Source organism: Berghia stephanieae, chromosome 8 (assembly GCF_034508935.2).
Source record: "Berghia stephanieae isolate SIO BIC M18660-M18661 chromosome 8, UCSD_Bste_1.3, whole genome shotgun sequence".
Classification (NCBI taxonomy): Eukaryota; Metazoa; Mollusca; class Gastropoda; order Nudibranchia; family Aeolidiidae; genus Berghia; species Berghia stephanieae.
The window spans coordinates 33,411,469-33,425,306 of NC_088367.1; the positions used below are offsets into that span (position 1 = coordinate 33,411,469).

The window sequence follows — 13,838 nt, forward strand, 5'->3', positions numbered from 1 at the left end:
GTATCAACCAGACTAAAAACGTTCAAGGTTACACACAGTTTTGTGTGTTGGTCCGTTATATTTCCGGATGGTAATGTTGTGAGCTTCTTAGCAAGCGCACACTATCTGTAAACGTTCAAGGCTACACATAGTTTTGTGTGTTGGTCCATTATACTTCAGGATGGCAATGCTATGAACTTCTTAACCAAGCGCATACTATCTATAGATAGTATGCGCTTGGCTAAGAAGCTCATAACATTGCCATCCGGAAGTATAACGGACCAACACACAAAACTGTGTGTATCCATGAACGTTTATAGTCAGGTTAATACAGTTCAGTGAGCATTACTCATAAACGCGTATGGCAAAAAACAATAACAAAGACCCGAGTGACGTCAACTTCGAACTATCTATAGATAGTTCGAAGTTGACGTCACTCGGGTCTTTGTTATTGTTTTTTGCCATCCGCGTTTATGAGTAATGTCTTCTAAACTGTATCAACCAGACTATAAAAGTTCATGGTTACACACAGTTTTGTGTGTTGGTCCATTATACTTCCGGATGGCAATGTTGTGAACTTATTAACCAAGCGCATACTACCTAGATGCTGTACAAGTCAACAAACTCACCAAAAATTCATAAAAAACAACAACACTGATTTTCCAGTAATTATTCGCCAATCAAGGGACTGAATTTGGCAGCGAATCCATTCACTCAATAACACACGGATCAATCAATGCTGGAATGCCACGTCGAATATAATTTCGGAATTATTCAGTTTGTTTATAATTAAAACAACAACAATAGTTAGCAATATAACACCGCACTTCACATTAACATTTAAGATAAAGCACAGGACTTGAAAAAATATGATCCATGCATCATAATGGGAGCGATTTTTATTCATGTTTTCTTCCAACCTAGTCATCGATCACATGATTTGTCGCTGTACAACGATTGGACATTTCTAAATATCTGTAAACACGCTACTGTATTTATGAAAGTTGTAAACATCCCCATGAGTCCCGCTGAGCAAAATGACCAATTGTGATGTTGGATAGTTTTCAAACTGTGGCTCATTGTGAGCACATATTTCAATGTGACCAATGACCTCGAGCACATGGAAAAATGGGTCGCTCCCATTGTGAAAACAAGCACGTCCGTTGTTGACACACTCAACATAGCACACTGGCTTCTTCGATTCCACAATTAATTTTCTGTGTTTGAGTTCAAAATGACTTGCAGTGAAAGGGGAGATAACCACACCCCTTGACTGTGATTCGGACAGCCCGAACATTCATAAGTCAGTTAACAAAGGCAGTGTAACCGAATCGAATTACACAAGTATTACTGTCGACCGTATGCTTGTAAAATGTTCACTTTGTTGATCAATCGTACCATTTAGAAAAATATGATAAATTATAGGCCATGTTAGTTAATCGTTATTTAAGGTCAAAGTTTACAGACCAAAATATGAAAAAAGTTATTTTGTCAGAGTAAGACAGTTAAGAGAACACATCCAAGTCTTATCTTCATTCCGTCGCACTTTTTTAATAAACGCCTATTTAAAAGTTTGGCCAGAAAACTCATCCTTCAATATCAATCGGTTAAAATGACCCTCATCTTGGCCAAAAAAAATAATCTCAAACCTGGAACTTGCGCAGACCTGCCTACTACTTCGAAAAATCCGTAAAATTACGACAATTGAGCTCCAATTTGAAAACGACACCAGCATCTCGAAGTTATTTAACTTATTGAAAATGAAAGTTGATGCCATACTACATAATGTTAAGGATTGTGAACAGTTATTTAATCCTTGTGGTGGTAAATTGTTGGTCTATAAATAGAATGAAGTTGATGTCACTCGGGTCTTTGTTATTGTTTATTGCCATCCGCTTTTATGAGTAATTCTCACTAAACTGTGTTAACCAGACTATAATTATATACGTTTATGGTTACACATAGTTTTGTGTGTAAGTCCGTTTTGATAGTATGCGCTTGGCTCTTAGCCAAGCTCACAACATTGCCATCCGGAAGTATAATGGACCAACATACAAAACTGTGGCAAAAAACAATAACAAAGACCTGAGTGACGTCAACTTCGAACTATCTATATTTAACTAAAGGGACTACAATTTCTCCTAAAAACTACGAATTTTTAAATATTCAGGTATGCAGGTCTGCTTGCGAAGTCCTATGTTTGAGAGTTATTGACAAGGTGAGGGTCAACTCACTAGGCGTTGCACATACCTAAAAAATGGCATCAAAAATACGTTCTCGTGGTCTTGTGGTATGACACTCGCTTTCAGATCGAAAGGTCCTGGGTTCGAGCCTCGCTCGGCGCATAGTAGTGTCCTTAGAGGAGGCTCTTTACTCGGGTGTAAAATGAGCACCAAGCCGTTAACAGCGTTGTCTATGTCTCCTAAAAAAATGTAATATCGCCTAACAGGCATCATGTTTCGTTCTATATGTTACGTATTGCTGTTGGCCAGGGACCTCTATTAAAGCGCTTTGAGCACGTTTAGTGGATATTGCGCTGTATAAATGCTCTAGTAGTGTTTCTATCTCCTCTTTCTTGTTACATTATGGTTAAAGAACCTTTCTTGTCTTCTTATTCTGACAAAAAATGTTTTTTTTTTTGTATCCTGCCTCCTCTAGTACCTTTTCGTTTGATTTTCTAATCCAGAAAAGTGAGTGGAGCAGGCACTTATGTTGGTAACAACAAGAGATGAAGTGAGTAGGAAAGTGCCAGAAGACAATAGAGAATTCAAAAAATTTCGCGGTGGTGATGGGGGTTTGAACCCGCGACCTTATTGGTACGACAACTCCGCCTGGCCGGTGAGAGCGTCTACCGTATGAGCTAACCACATTTCCGTGCTTTTTTTCCCTTTGCAGTGCTGTGTCTGTTGATGGTCTACTCACGTCTCACATCCAATGATATAAAATTGGCTCTGTACATAGTTCGAAGTTGACGTCACTCAGGTCTTTGTAATTGTTTTTTTTTTTATTTTTTTTTGTTGCCATCCGCGTTTATGAGTAATTTTTACTAAACTGTATTAGCCAGACTATAGATAGAACGAAGATGACGTCAATCAGGTCTTTGTTATTGTTTTTTGCCATCAGCGTTTATGAGTAATTCTCATTAAACTGTATCAACCAGACTATAAACGTTCAAGGTTACACATGGTTTTGTGTGTTGGTGCGTTATACTTCCGGTAGGCAATGTTGTGAGCTCCTTAGCCAAGCGCATACTATCTATAACATTTTCATTTTGTTGGGCATTGTCATATCTCGGTTTGTGAGCATGAATCCAAAATGCTACATTTGCAAGAGCTATCCTGTTTTTAATATCCCCTGTACAAATTCCATCTTCTATAGATAGTTCGAAGATGACGTCACTCAAGCCTTTGTTGTTATATTTTGCCATCCGCGTTTGTGAGTAATGCTCACTGAACTGTATTATCCCGACTAAAAACGTTCATGGATACACACAGTTTTGTGTGTTGGTCCTTTATACTTCCGGATGGCAATGTTATGAGCTTCTTAGCCAAGCGCATACTAGATAGTATGCGTTTGACTAAGAAGACAGATTATGCAGACGTTTCCGGTGTTCCCCTTTGCCAGCAAAACACAATGGATGAAACACTAAAGACGAATGAGAGATGATAGAATGGCTATATTAAGATGATGGGGCAGAAAATAATAATAATGATGATGATGATAATAATAATAATAATAATAATAATAATAATAATAATAATAATAATAATAATAATAATAATAATAATAATAATGATGATGATGATGATGATGATAATAATAATAATAATAATAATAATAATAATAATAATAATAATAATAATAATAATAATAATAATAATAATAATAATAATAATAATAATAATCAGACAACGTACTTTCCCCCGGACTATGGCAGTCTTTCTGCTTTTGTCTTCTTTAGCGATATATTTTTTTAATGTACAAAGAGAATCAGCAATAATTTAATTTGCCTAATCGTATGAATCTAAATCGAGATAATCTTACTTTTCTAAGACACAAACTATTTGAAAATCTATCTATAATCAATAAATGCAGCAATAAATTATAGTACACATATATAGCGTTGTACGAGAGTGTACACTCAACCTTTCACCAACAAAACGCCTTTTGCAAATTTGGCCGGATTTTTATTTACATCAAATTTTAATATCGTTTCACTAAGGCGTCACTTAAATTTTCACAATTCTTAAACACGAATCTTCAAAGCAATACTACAGTGATCTTGAAAAACACATATAATTTAGAAATTTGGCCAGAAAACTCGTCCTTCAAATATCGATCGATTCAAATGACCCTCGTGTTAGCAAAAACGTTCAAACCTGGGACTTCGCGATGTACCAGGTTTGAAAGGTTTTATTAAGACGAGGGTCATTTAAATCGATCGCCATTTGAAGGACGAGTTTTCTGGCCAAATTTCTATATATGTTTTTCAGGAGTGCGGCAGAATACACGTTTAACAAACTACATATCTCGCCCTACCTGTTTTAGTGTTACTGCTACCTTGGAACCCTTTGTAAAGCATTTAAAGCTCATTGCTGACACTCAACTTGTCAAATTTCTTAAGCCTGAATCTTCAAAGAAGTCTCAGGTTTAATCATTAAAATAAAAACTTTGAGCGATAGCCCAGTTGGTAGAACACTCGCTTCACAAGCAAAGGGATCGATCCTGGGTGCAATCGAGCAGTGATTGGGTAGCAGGGCCAGATATATCTGGCGGAAAGTACTTTGTGATAGACTAGCGTCTTATCCAAAGGGTAGCCAGCAATTGCAATTGTCCGTTTCACGCTATAGAAATTGGGATAAACTCCGGCTCCTTGGGCCTATGGCTCTGAAGGACTTTTGATTTTCACTATGAGCGAAATCATAAATCGTCGATATTTTGAAGTGAAAACAATTCCGGCCAAAATGTTTTAAAAGCATATTCAGAACGAATCAGTGTAGACCGTCTAGGCATTTGCCTCATTTGAATTAGTTTAAGTATTTAACTAACTTCCTTGATAGTTAATCAATAGATTGTAATGAGGGGATTATTTTATCTCGTTAACTACCGTACTATGAAAAAACTGGTATTTTTAAAAAATTGGCCACAAAACTCGTCCTTCCAATATCGATCGATCGATTTAAACGACCCTCATCTTGGCAAAAACTCTCAAACCTGGGACTTCGCCAAAGTACCAGGTTTGAGAGTTTTTTGCCAAGATGAGGGTCGTTTAAAAACGATCGATTGATATTTGAAGGACGAGTTTTCTGGCCAAATTTTCAAAATATCAGTTTGTTTTTTCTCCACAGTGTGCAGTTAACTGATTAAGGCAGACTGGATTAGTTAAGTTTAATGGTCGTTAATAATATTAGAATATATTATTATGATAAATGAAACTTACATATTAGAACATAATAGAATATATTATATTCTAATCGGCTTTATGTACTTAAAACCATAAACTACCACGTATGTATTAATTGATCTCAATAACACGAGATTTACATAGGCATATTATAATATGTATGTATTTACTTATGTATTTACGTCTGATGGTTTACGTCCAATTGACCATTCAGTGATGCATGCGAACCATCTAGACTACACGTCTAAATAACACAGTCGCTTCTGGGATAACACGCACAAGATGAATAACGTGATTATAATATTAACAGTAGCAGTTCTATCCAGCGCTAGGCAGTTTTAGCCAGTAAAACAAGAACAAAGTGTAGCAGTAATATAATAATAATAATAATAATAATAATAATAATAATAATAATAATAATATAATAATAATAATAATAATAATAATAATAATAATAATAATGATGATGATTGATGATAATATAATAATAATAATAATAATAATAATAATAATAATAATAATAATAATAATAATAATAATAATAATAATAATAATAATAATAATAATAATAATAATAATAATAATAATCAGACAACGTACTTTCCCCCCGGACTATGGCAGTCTTTCTGCTTTTGTCTTCTTTAGCGATATATTTTTTTAATGTACAAAGAGAATCAGCAATAATTTAATTTGCCTAATCGTATGAATCTAAATCGAGATAATCTTACTTTTCTAAGACACAAACTATTTGAAAATCTATCTATAATCAATAAATGCAGCAATAAATTATAGTACACATATATAGCGTTGTACGAGAGTGTACACTCAACCTTTCACCAACAAAACGCCTTTTGCAAATTTGGCCGGATTTTTATTTACATCAAATTTTAATATCGTTTCACTAAGGCGTCACTTAAATTTTCACAATTCTTAAACACGAATCTTCAAAGCAATACTACAGTGATCTTGAAAAACACATATAATTTAGAAATTTGGCCAGAAAACTCGTCCTTCAAATATCGATCGATTCAAATGACCCTCGTGTTAGCAAAAACGTTCAAACCTGGGACTTCGCGATGTACCAGGTTTGAAAGGTTTTATTAAGACGAGGGTCATTTAAATCGATCGCCATTTGAAGGACGAGTTTTCTGGCCAAATTTCTATATATGTTTTTCAGGAGTGCGGCAGAATACACGTTTAACAAACTACATATCTCGCCCTACCTGTTTTAGTGTTACTGCTACCTTGGAACCCTTTGTAAAGCATTTAAAGCTCATTGCTGACACTCAACTTGTCAAATTTCTTAAGCCTGAATCTTCAAAGAAGTCTCAGGTTTAATCATTAAAATAAAAACTTTGAGCGATAGCCCAGTTGGTAGAACACTCGCTTCACAAGCAAAGGGATCGATCCTGGGTGCAATCGAGCAGTGATTGGGTAGCAGGGCCAGATATATCTGGCGGAAAGTACTTTGTGATAGACTAGCGTCTTATCCAAAGGGTAGCCAGCAATTGCAATTGTCCGTTTCACGCTATAGAAATTGGGATAAACTCCGGCTCCTTGGGCCTATGGCTCTGAAGGACTTTTGATTTTCACTATGAGCGAAATCAAAATCGTCGATATTTTGAAGTGAAAACAATTCCGGCCAAAATGTTTTAAAAGCATATTCAGAACGAATCAGTGTAGACCGTCTAGGCATTTGCCTCATTTGAATTAGTTTAAGTATTTAACTAACTTCCTTGATAGTTAATCAATAGATTGTAATGAGGGATTATTTTATCTCGTTAACTACCGTACTTTGAAAAAACTGGTATTTTTAAAAAATTGGCCACAAAACTCGTCCTTCCAATATCGATCGATCGATTTAAACGACCCTCATCTTGGCAAAAACTCTCAAACCTGGGACTTCGCCAAAGTACCAGGTTTGAGAGTTTTTTGCCAAGATGAGGGTCGTTTAAAACGATCGATTGATATTTGAAGGACGAGTTTTCTGGCCAAATTTTCAAAATATCAGTTTGTTTTTTCTCCACAGTGTGCAGTTAACTGATTAAGGCAGACTGGATTAGTTAAGTTTAATGGTCGTTAATAATATTAGAATATATTATTATGATAAATGAAACTTACATATTAGAACATAATAGAATATATTATATTCTAATCGGCTTTATGTACTTAAAACCATAAACTACCACGTATGTATTAATTGATCTCAATAACACGAGATTTACATAGGCATATTATAATATGTATGTATTTACTTATGTATTTACGTCTGATGGTTTACGTCCAATTGACCATTCAGTGATGCATGCGAACCATCTAGACTACACGTCTAAATAACACAGTCGCTTCTGGGATAACACGCACAAGATGAATAACGTGATTATAATATTAACAGTAGCAGTTCTATCCAGCGCTAGGCAGTTTTAGCCAGTAAAACAAGAACAAAGTGTAGCAGTAATAATAATAATAATAATAATAATAATAATAATAATAATAATAATAATAATAATAATAATAATAATAATAATAATAATAATAATAATAATAATAATAATAATAATAATAATAATAATAATAATAATAATAATAATAATAATAATAATAATAATGATGATGATAATAATAATAATAATAATAATAATAATAATAATAATAATGATAATGATAATAATAATAATAATAATAATAATAATAATAATAATAATAATAATAATAATAATAATAATAATAATAATAATAATGATAATAATAATAATAATAATGATAATAATAATAATAATAATAATAATAATAATAATAATAATAATAATAATAATAATAATAATAATGATAATGATGATGATGATGATGATAATAATAATAATAATGATAATAATAATAATAATAATAATAATAATAATAATAATAATAATAATAATAATAATAATAATAATAATAATGATGATGATGATGATGATGATGATGATGATGATGATGATGATGATGATGATGATGATGATGATGATGATGATGATAATAATAATAACAATGATAATAATAATAATAATAATAATAATAATAATAATAATAATAATAATAGTAGTAGTAGTAGTAGTAGTAGTAGTAGTAGTAGTAGTAGTAGTAGTAGTAGTAGTAGTAGTAGTAGTACATAATAATAATATTAATAATAATAGTAATAATGATGATGATGATGATGACGATGATGATGATGATGATGATGATGATGATGATGATGATGATGATGATGATGGTAATAATAATAATAATAATAATAATAATAGTAGTAGTAGTAGTAGTAGTAGTAGTAGTAGTAGTAGTAGTAGTAGTAGTAGTAGTAGTAGTAGTAGTAGTAGTACATAATAATAATAATAATAATAATAATAATAATAATAATAATAATAATAATAATAATAATAATAATAATAATAATAATAATAATAATAATAATAATATGTGGTTTTTATATAGCGCCTTACCCCTTATATCAACAAGCTCAAAACGCTTATTAACAGTAACGTGGCAACTTTCACTCACATACAACCACTCAAACATGCAATATGAAACAACGCAATATAATTCTACAGTGTTACATATTAAAAAGAATCCAAGAATTCGACTTCAATATCGAACAAAATCATGAATGAAATACCTTCAATTTTATTGTTTCAATAGAAATGTTGTAATTTATACTCATTGATTAATGAAATAATTCTTTTTAAAGTATGTGGTATAAGTTTTGATAATTGTATGAATAAGATTATTGAGTCCGTAAAGCCCTTGAGTCTGAACGACATGCCTTGATAACGGATCGCAATTATGGGCATGATTTAACATTTTTGTAATGGACACATTTTTTTTCTTTTTTCTTTGTTTTTTTTAATTTTTTTTTTTTTTTGTATTGGTTTGAGAGCATTTCCATTACAACAATAAGTCCATCACAGTGCTGCCGTACTCTGGAAAAACCCATATTTAAACATTTGGCCAGAAAACTCGTCTTCAAATATCGATCGATTTATGACCCTCGTCTTGGCAAAAATTCTCAAACTGGGACTTCATTCTGATCACATGACATGTGAAAAAGTTCTAGCCAGCATGAAGAATAAAAAGTACCAATTTTCTGTGTTAAGATCCAAGCTGCTGGTAGCTGGGCGGACATGACATCAGGCCATTGAATCCTATTTCGACCGAGAGCATCGTGAGAATAGATCAATTCTTTTTCTCTCATAAACAAACCCCACTACCGTACCCTACCCAAATATTTTCACCTTCAGCATCCACTCCCCAGTGCTGTTTCCGCTTGTCACCGTCAACTTCTTTCACTTAATTAGGCACTTCACTGATGCCTTCTTCCATCATTGCTGATACTTCTACGACCATCTACCGTCAAATTGTCTTTGACACCTTCCCCCCCCCCCCCCCCCAGAATCATGATTTGTTTGCATTGACACATGGTGTATGTGTGTGTGTGTGTGTGTGTGTGTGTTGTATATGTGTGTGTGTGTATGTGTGTGACACATGGATATGTCCAGATAAATCAAGTTTGGCTACCTCCAATGTCTACAAATGATGATGATAACTACAACAACAACAACAAAAACAATAATAATAATAATAATAATAATAATAATAATAATAATAATAATAATAATAATAATAATAATAATAATAATAATAATAATAATAATAATAATAATAATAATAATAATGATAAATAATAATAATAATAATAATAATAATAATAATAATAATAATAATAATAATAATAATAATATATATATATATATATATAATATATGTGATGATAATAATAATAAATAGATAAATGATAAATAATAATAAGAAGAATTAGTAGTAGTAGTAGTAGTAGTAGTAGTAGTAGTAGTAGTAGTAGTAGTAGTAGTAGTAGTAGTAGTAGTAGAAGAAGAAGAAGAAGAAGAAGAAGAAGAAGAAGAAGAAGAAGAAGAAGAAGAAGAAGAAGAAGAAGAAGAAGAATTAGGGGGGAGGGGGGGGGGGAGGAGGAGAGGAGGAGGATGAGGGGAGGAGGAGGAGAATAAATAGGAGGGAGAGAAGAAGAAAATATGGAGTATCGATTTACTGGTGACGTAGAGGTCATAGTGTGTATGGAGCTAACCCAACCCCCCCCCCCCCCCCCCCCCAAAAGAAAAAAAAACAAAAAAAACAACTAATAAACAAACCAAAAACACGCACACAAACACAACAATAAAGAAAACAAAACCAAAACCACAGTCCATCTTTAATTGAATTTAGGTTTCCCAATAATCCTGAAATGACCAGTGCCCAGTGGGATGTCCAAATGAGCGCAAATAGCTTGTCAAACTGTCAATATTGGACATCAAAAAGGTTGACCAAACCTCTACAAAGAACAACTTCTCTACTTTCGAATCACATGACATCATATCATGTGATTAATACAAAACTTGTGATAAAGTCAAATCATTGGAAAGATGTGATATCTAGATTTAGGGAAAAAAACCGATACCCATGTTTCTGTACAGCTTTTGAAAGGCCAAAACAATGAAATAAAGATGTAATCATTAGGTTGGATGCGTATGTAAAGGGTCGCCACAGTTTTTAAGTGTCGAATTCTAATATTTTATCATTTTTAGGTCACTCCAGTGCAAGTTGAATTGACTGACGACGACGAGACTCGTCAGCAAAGGAAAGAAAATGAAAACGAGTGCCAAGTTATTATTTACTTATCTGTTTATTTTACTCAATGTCATATCAGCTATAGCCAAATCTTCTCGCCCAAACATTGTATTTATTTTGACTGATGATCAAGATGTCTTTCTCTTTGGACACGTGAGTATCCCCATTAATTTTTGACCGGCTCTACTATTTCTCCGAACGCTCAGGAAAATAAACTTAACTCTATTTCTCCGAATGGTCGGCTAGCCTCCAGAGCTGAGGGGTTACGGACGCGATGTCGATGCAAAAGTAAATGCTCAAACAGAGTGTACAAGGAATTCTCACGAATAATCAAGCTGGCGTTTTTAGGCACATTGTTGACAAAGTGTGGCGTTCACTTTTGCACTTCTCGCTGCACTATCAAAGTCAAAGAGAGAACAGAAGTAAACCTGACAAAGCCAAAGTCTCAAGACGGGAACAGGGGTTGAAAGACAGGGGCAGCACTTTTATTATATTACTTATGCTTGTAGCCATTATGTCCAATAAATCTGTTGTATCTGAGATAAATTTGATCTTTAGAAATAGAGATCAAGTTTATTTTCCCAAACATTCGGAGAAACAGTCACATAGTTATTTTTTTTGTTCATCTAAGAAAGAATTCAACTAGGTTACAGTTGTGTTTATACTATTACGGCTTACGGTCAAGTGGCTGAGAAAAATAATGTGAAATCAGAAATTTACTGTGTATTGTAAATCTGAGAATAGTGCGCAGAAATTTTGACCAGCCAATGTGCACACAATGCACATTAGACAAGTTACTGTCGCCCAATGCCCAATGTTTAAATCAAGAAAGCCTAAGAAAAATAATTGTTCATAATGAAATTAAAATGTTCACATTTCATTAAGCAAGACTTTCAGATTAGGTAGTTGCAGCTTCTAATGGTTTCTTCTCATACTAGGCCTACATTATTATCAACTATTAGATTAGGCAAAAAGCCATTTTTTGCCAATCTGAGCAGAATGGAAAGCTGTAATTTTAAGTCAATATCTGTCATGAAGCATCCTCTTGGCATAGTTTTATTCGACCAAGATCCGCATATTGGATTAGGATTCTCTGTTTCAGGCAGGGGCCAGTTGTTACTCTCTACCTTGACATTTTTATGTTTCATGGATTATTACTATCCAATTATTATTGTTACAAATGTGGACTGAATAGTCTTGATGCTGCTTTTGTATTTTGAAAACTACAATAGATAAGAAATTGACAAAGGTATCAAACAAAGCTTAGTTTATGACCTTTCAGTTGCAGTTTATCATTTAAAATCTCAGCATGGTCACCATTCCCATCCACACAGTTATTGCATCTCATCGAACAGGAATTCACAAGCCAAATGGAGTCACCTATGCATGCACCACTCCATCACTGCCATAAATTTGCCTCTTTGAAGTGTCTTTTAAGTCTTAAGAGAAGGAAAAAGTCACTTGGAGCTAAATCGGAACTGTCTTACGACCTCAAGAAAAACTTCCTCTTTCAACGTAATCATGCATTTGTGTGAGCATTCTTTGTATCCAATGGACACATACCTTTCTGTCAACCAAGATTTCTCAAAAGATAAATCCAACTTTTCCCGTTAAATTTTCAAGCCTTTGCAAAGTGTCAGACTGTATTATCAGCGATTGGCTTGATTAAATTTGTTAATTTTTTGTTGTTGATTTGCTGCGGTCGAAGCACTTTGTGGATGAGCACTACAAGTCTGGTCATTAATGTTGGTAAAGATGTCAGTTCCAGTTCAGTAAAACTCTTAACCCAACTCTTAACCCAACTTTGGGCTGTTTTAATGCCAGCACAAGAGTCACCATAAAAAAGTTTCAGTCATTCGTTAATGTTTACAGGTGCACTTCTCTAACGCTGTAAGAGATTCAATCACAGCATTTGATAATTGATGCGTAATTCCTTTTGCTTTTTAAGTGATATCTTTGACCACCAAATTTGGTGACATAGAGGAAGAATACATTGCACACACTTTGATCTAAAGTGTACACAATTGCGGTTAATACGATCGTAAATATTTGATTTGCGTCAAGACGTTTCAATCAAGCCTATTATTATTATTATTATTATTATTATTATTATTATTGTTATTATTATTATTATTATTATTATTATTATTATTATTATAAGATAAGATAAGATATACTTTATTGATCCTTGTGTGGAAAAACACAATTCGGTAATATATAAAAGAAATATCAAATGTTAATAAATTAAATAAAAATTGGCAAAGAATATTAAAAGTCTTAAAAAGTAAAGTGGAACAAAAATTCTTGTCCAATATAAATAAATGATGAAATGATTATGAAGACACTTTTTAAACTAGTAAAGGTTAAATGATATTATACTAAAAAGTAGAGAGGGATATAACATAAAAATCGTGTTATTGGGATTGCGTAAATATTTCATCTGAGGAATAAATAAATTATTTTGGGCGATCACAGTATATCGGTTATCCCCTTATTCATAGAAATAATTTATTATTTGCGTTAAATTAAAAGATTGTAGATAAGAGATTAAGGATAGATAGATGAATATGTTGGCTTAATTTATTAAAGTTAACTTTTACTTTAAATTTAAGACAGGACAAATAAGTTAATATCATTAATTGGTTATTATCTACATGATTATGTTAATACTAAAAGTGATTGTGAAAATGAATTAATTCTCTCTTAAAAGATGGGACTATGGCTAAGTCAAGTCAGTGTCAGTGCATGGTATCTCATAGCCGTTATACCGTTATATTATTATTAT

At 32.9% G+C, this 13,838-nt stretch overlaps 1 protein-coding gene across 1 annotated transcript in view; it reads left to right on the forward strand.

The window, feature by feature from the left end:
- Window positions 1-10,676: 10,676 nt before the first annotated feature.
- Window positions 10,677-13,838, forward strand: part of LOC144978541 (N-acetylglucosamine-6-sulfatase-like) — a 20,887-nt gene continuing 17,725 nt past the window's right edge. The window contains exon 1 of the mRNA XM_078924753.1: window positions 10,677-11,206. Within this exon, the coding sequence (XP_078780879.1) occupies window positions 11,072-11,206 (135 nt within the window). The 5' untranslated portion in view covers window positions 10,677-11,071. The remainder of the gene's footprint in view (window positions 11,207-13,838) is intronic.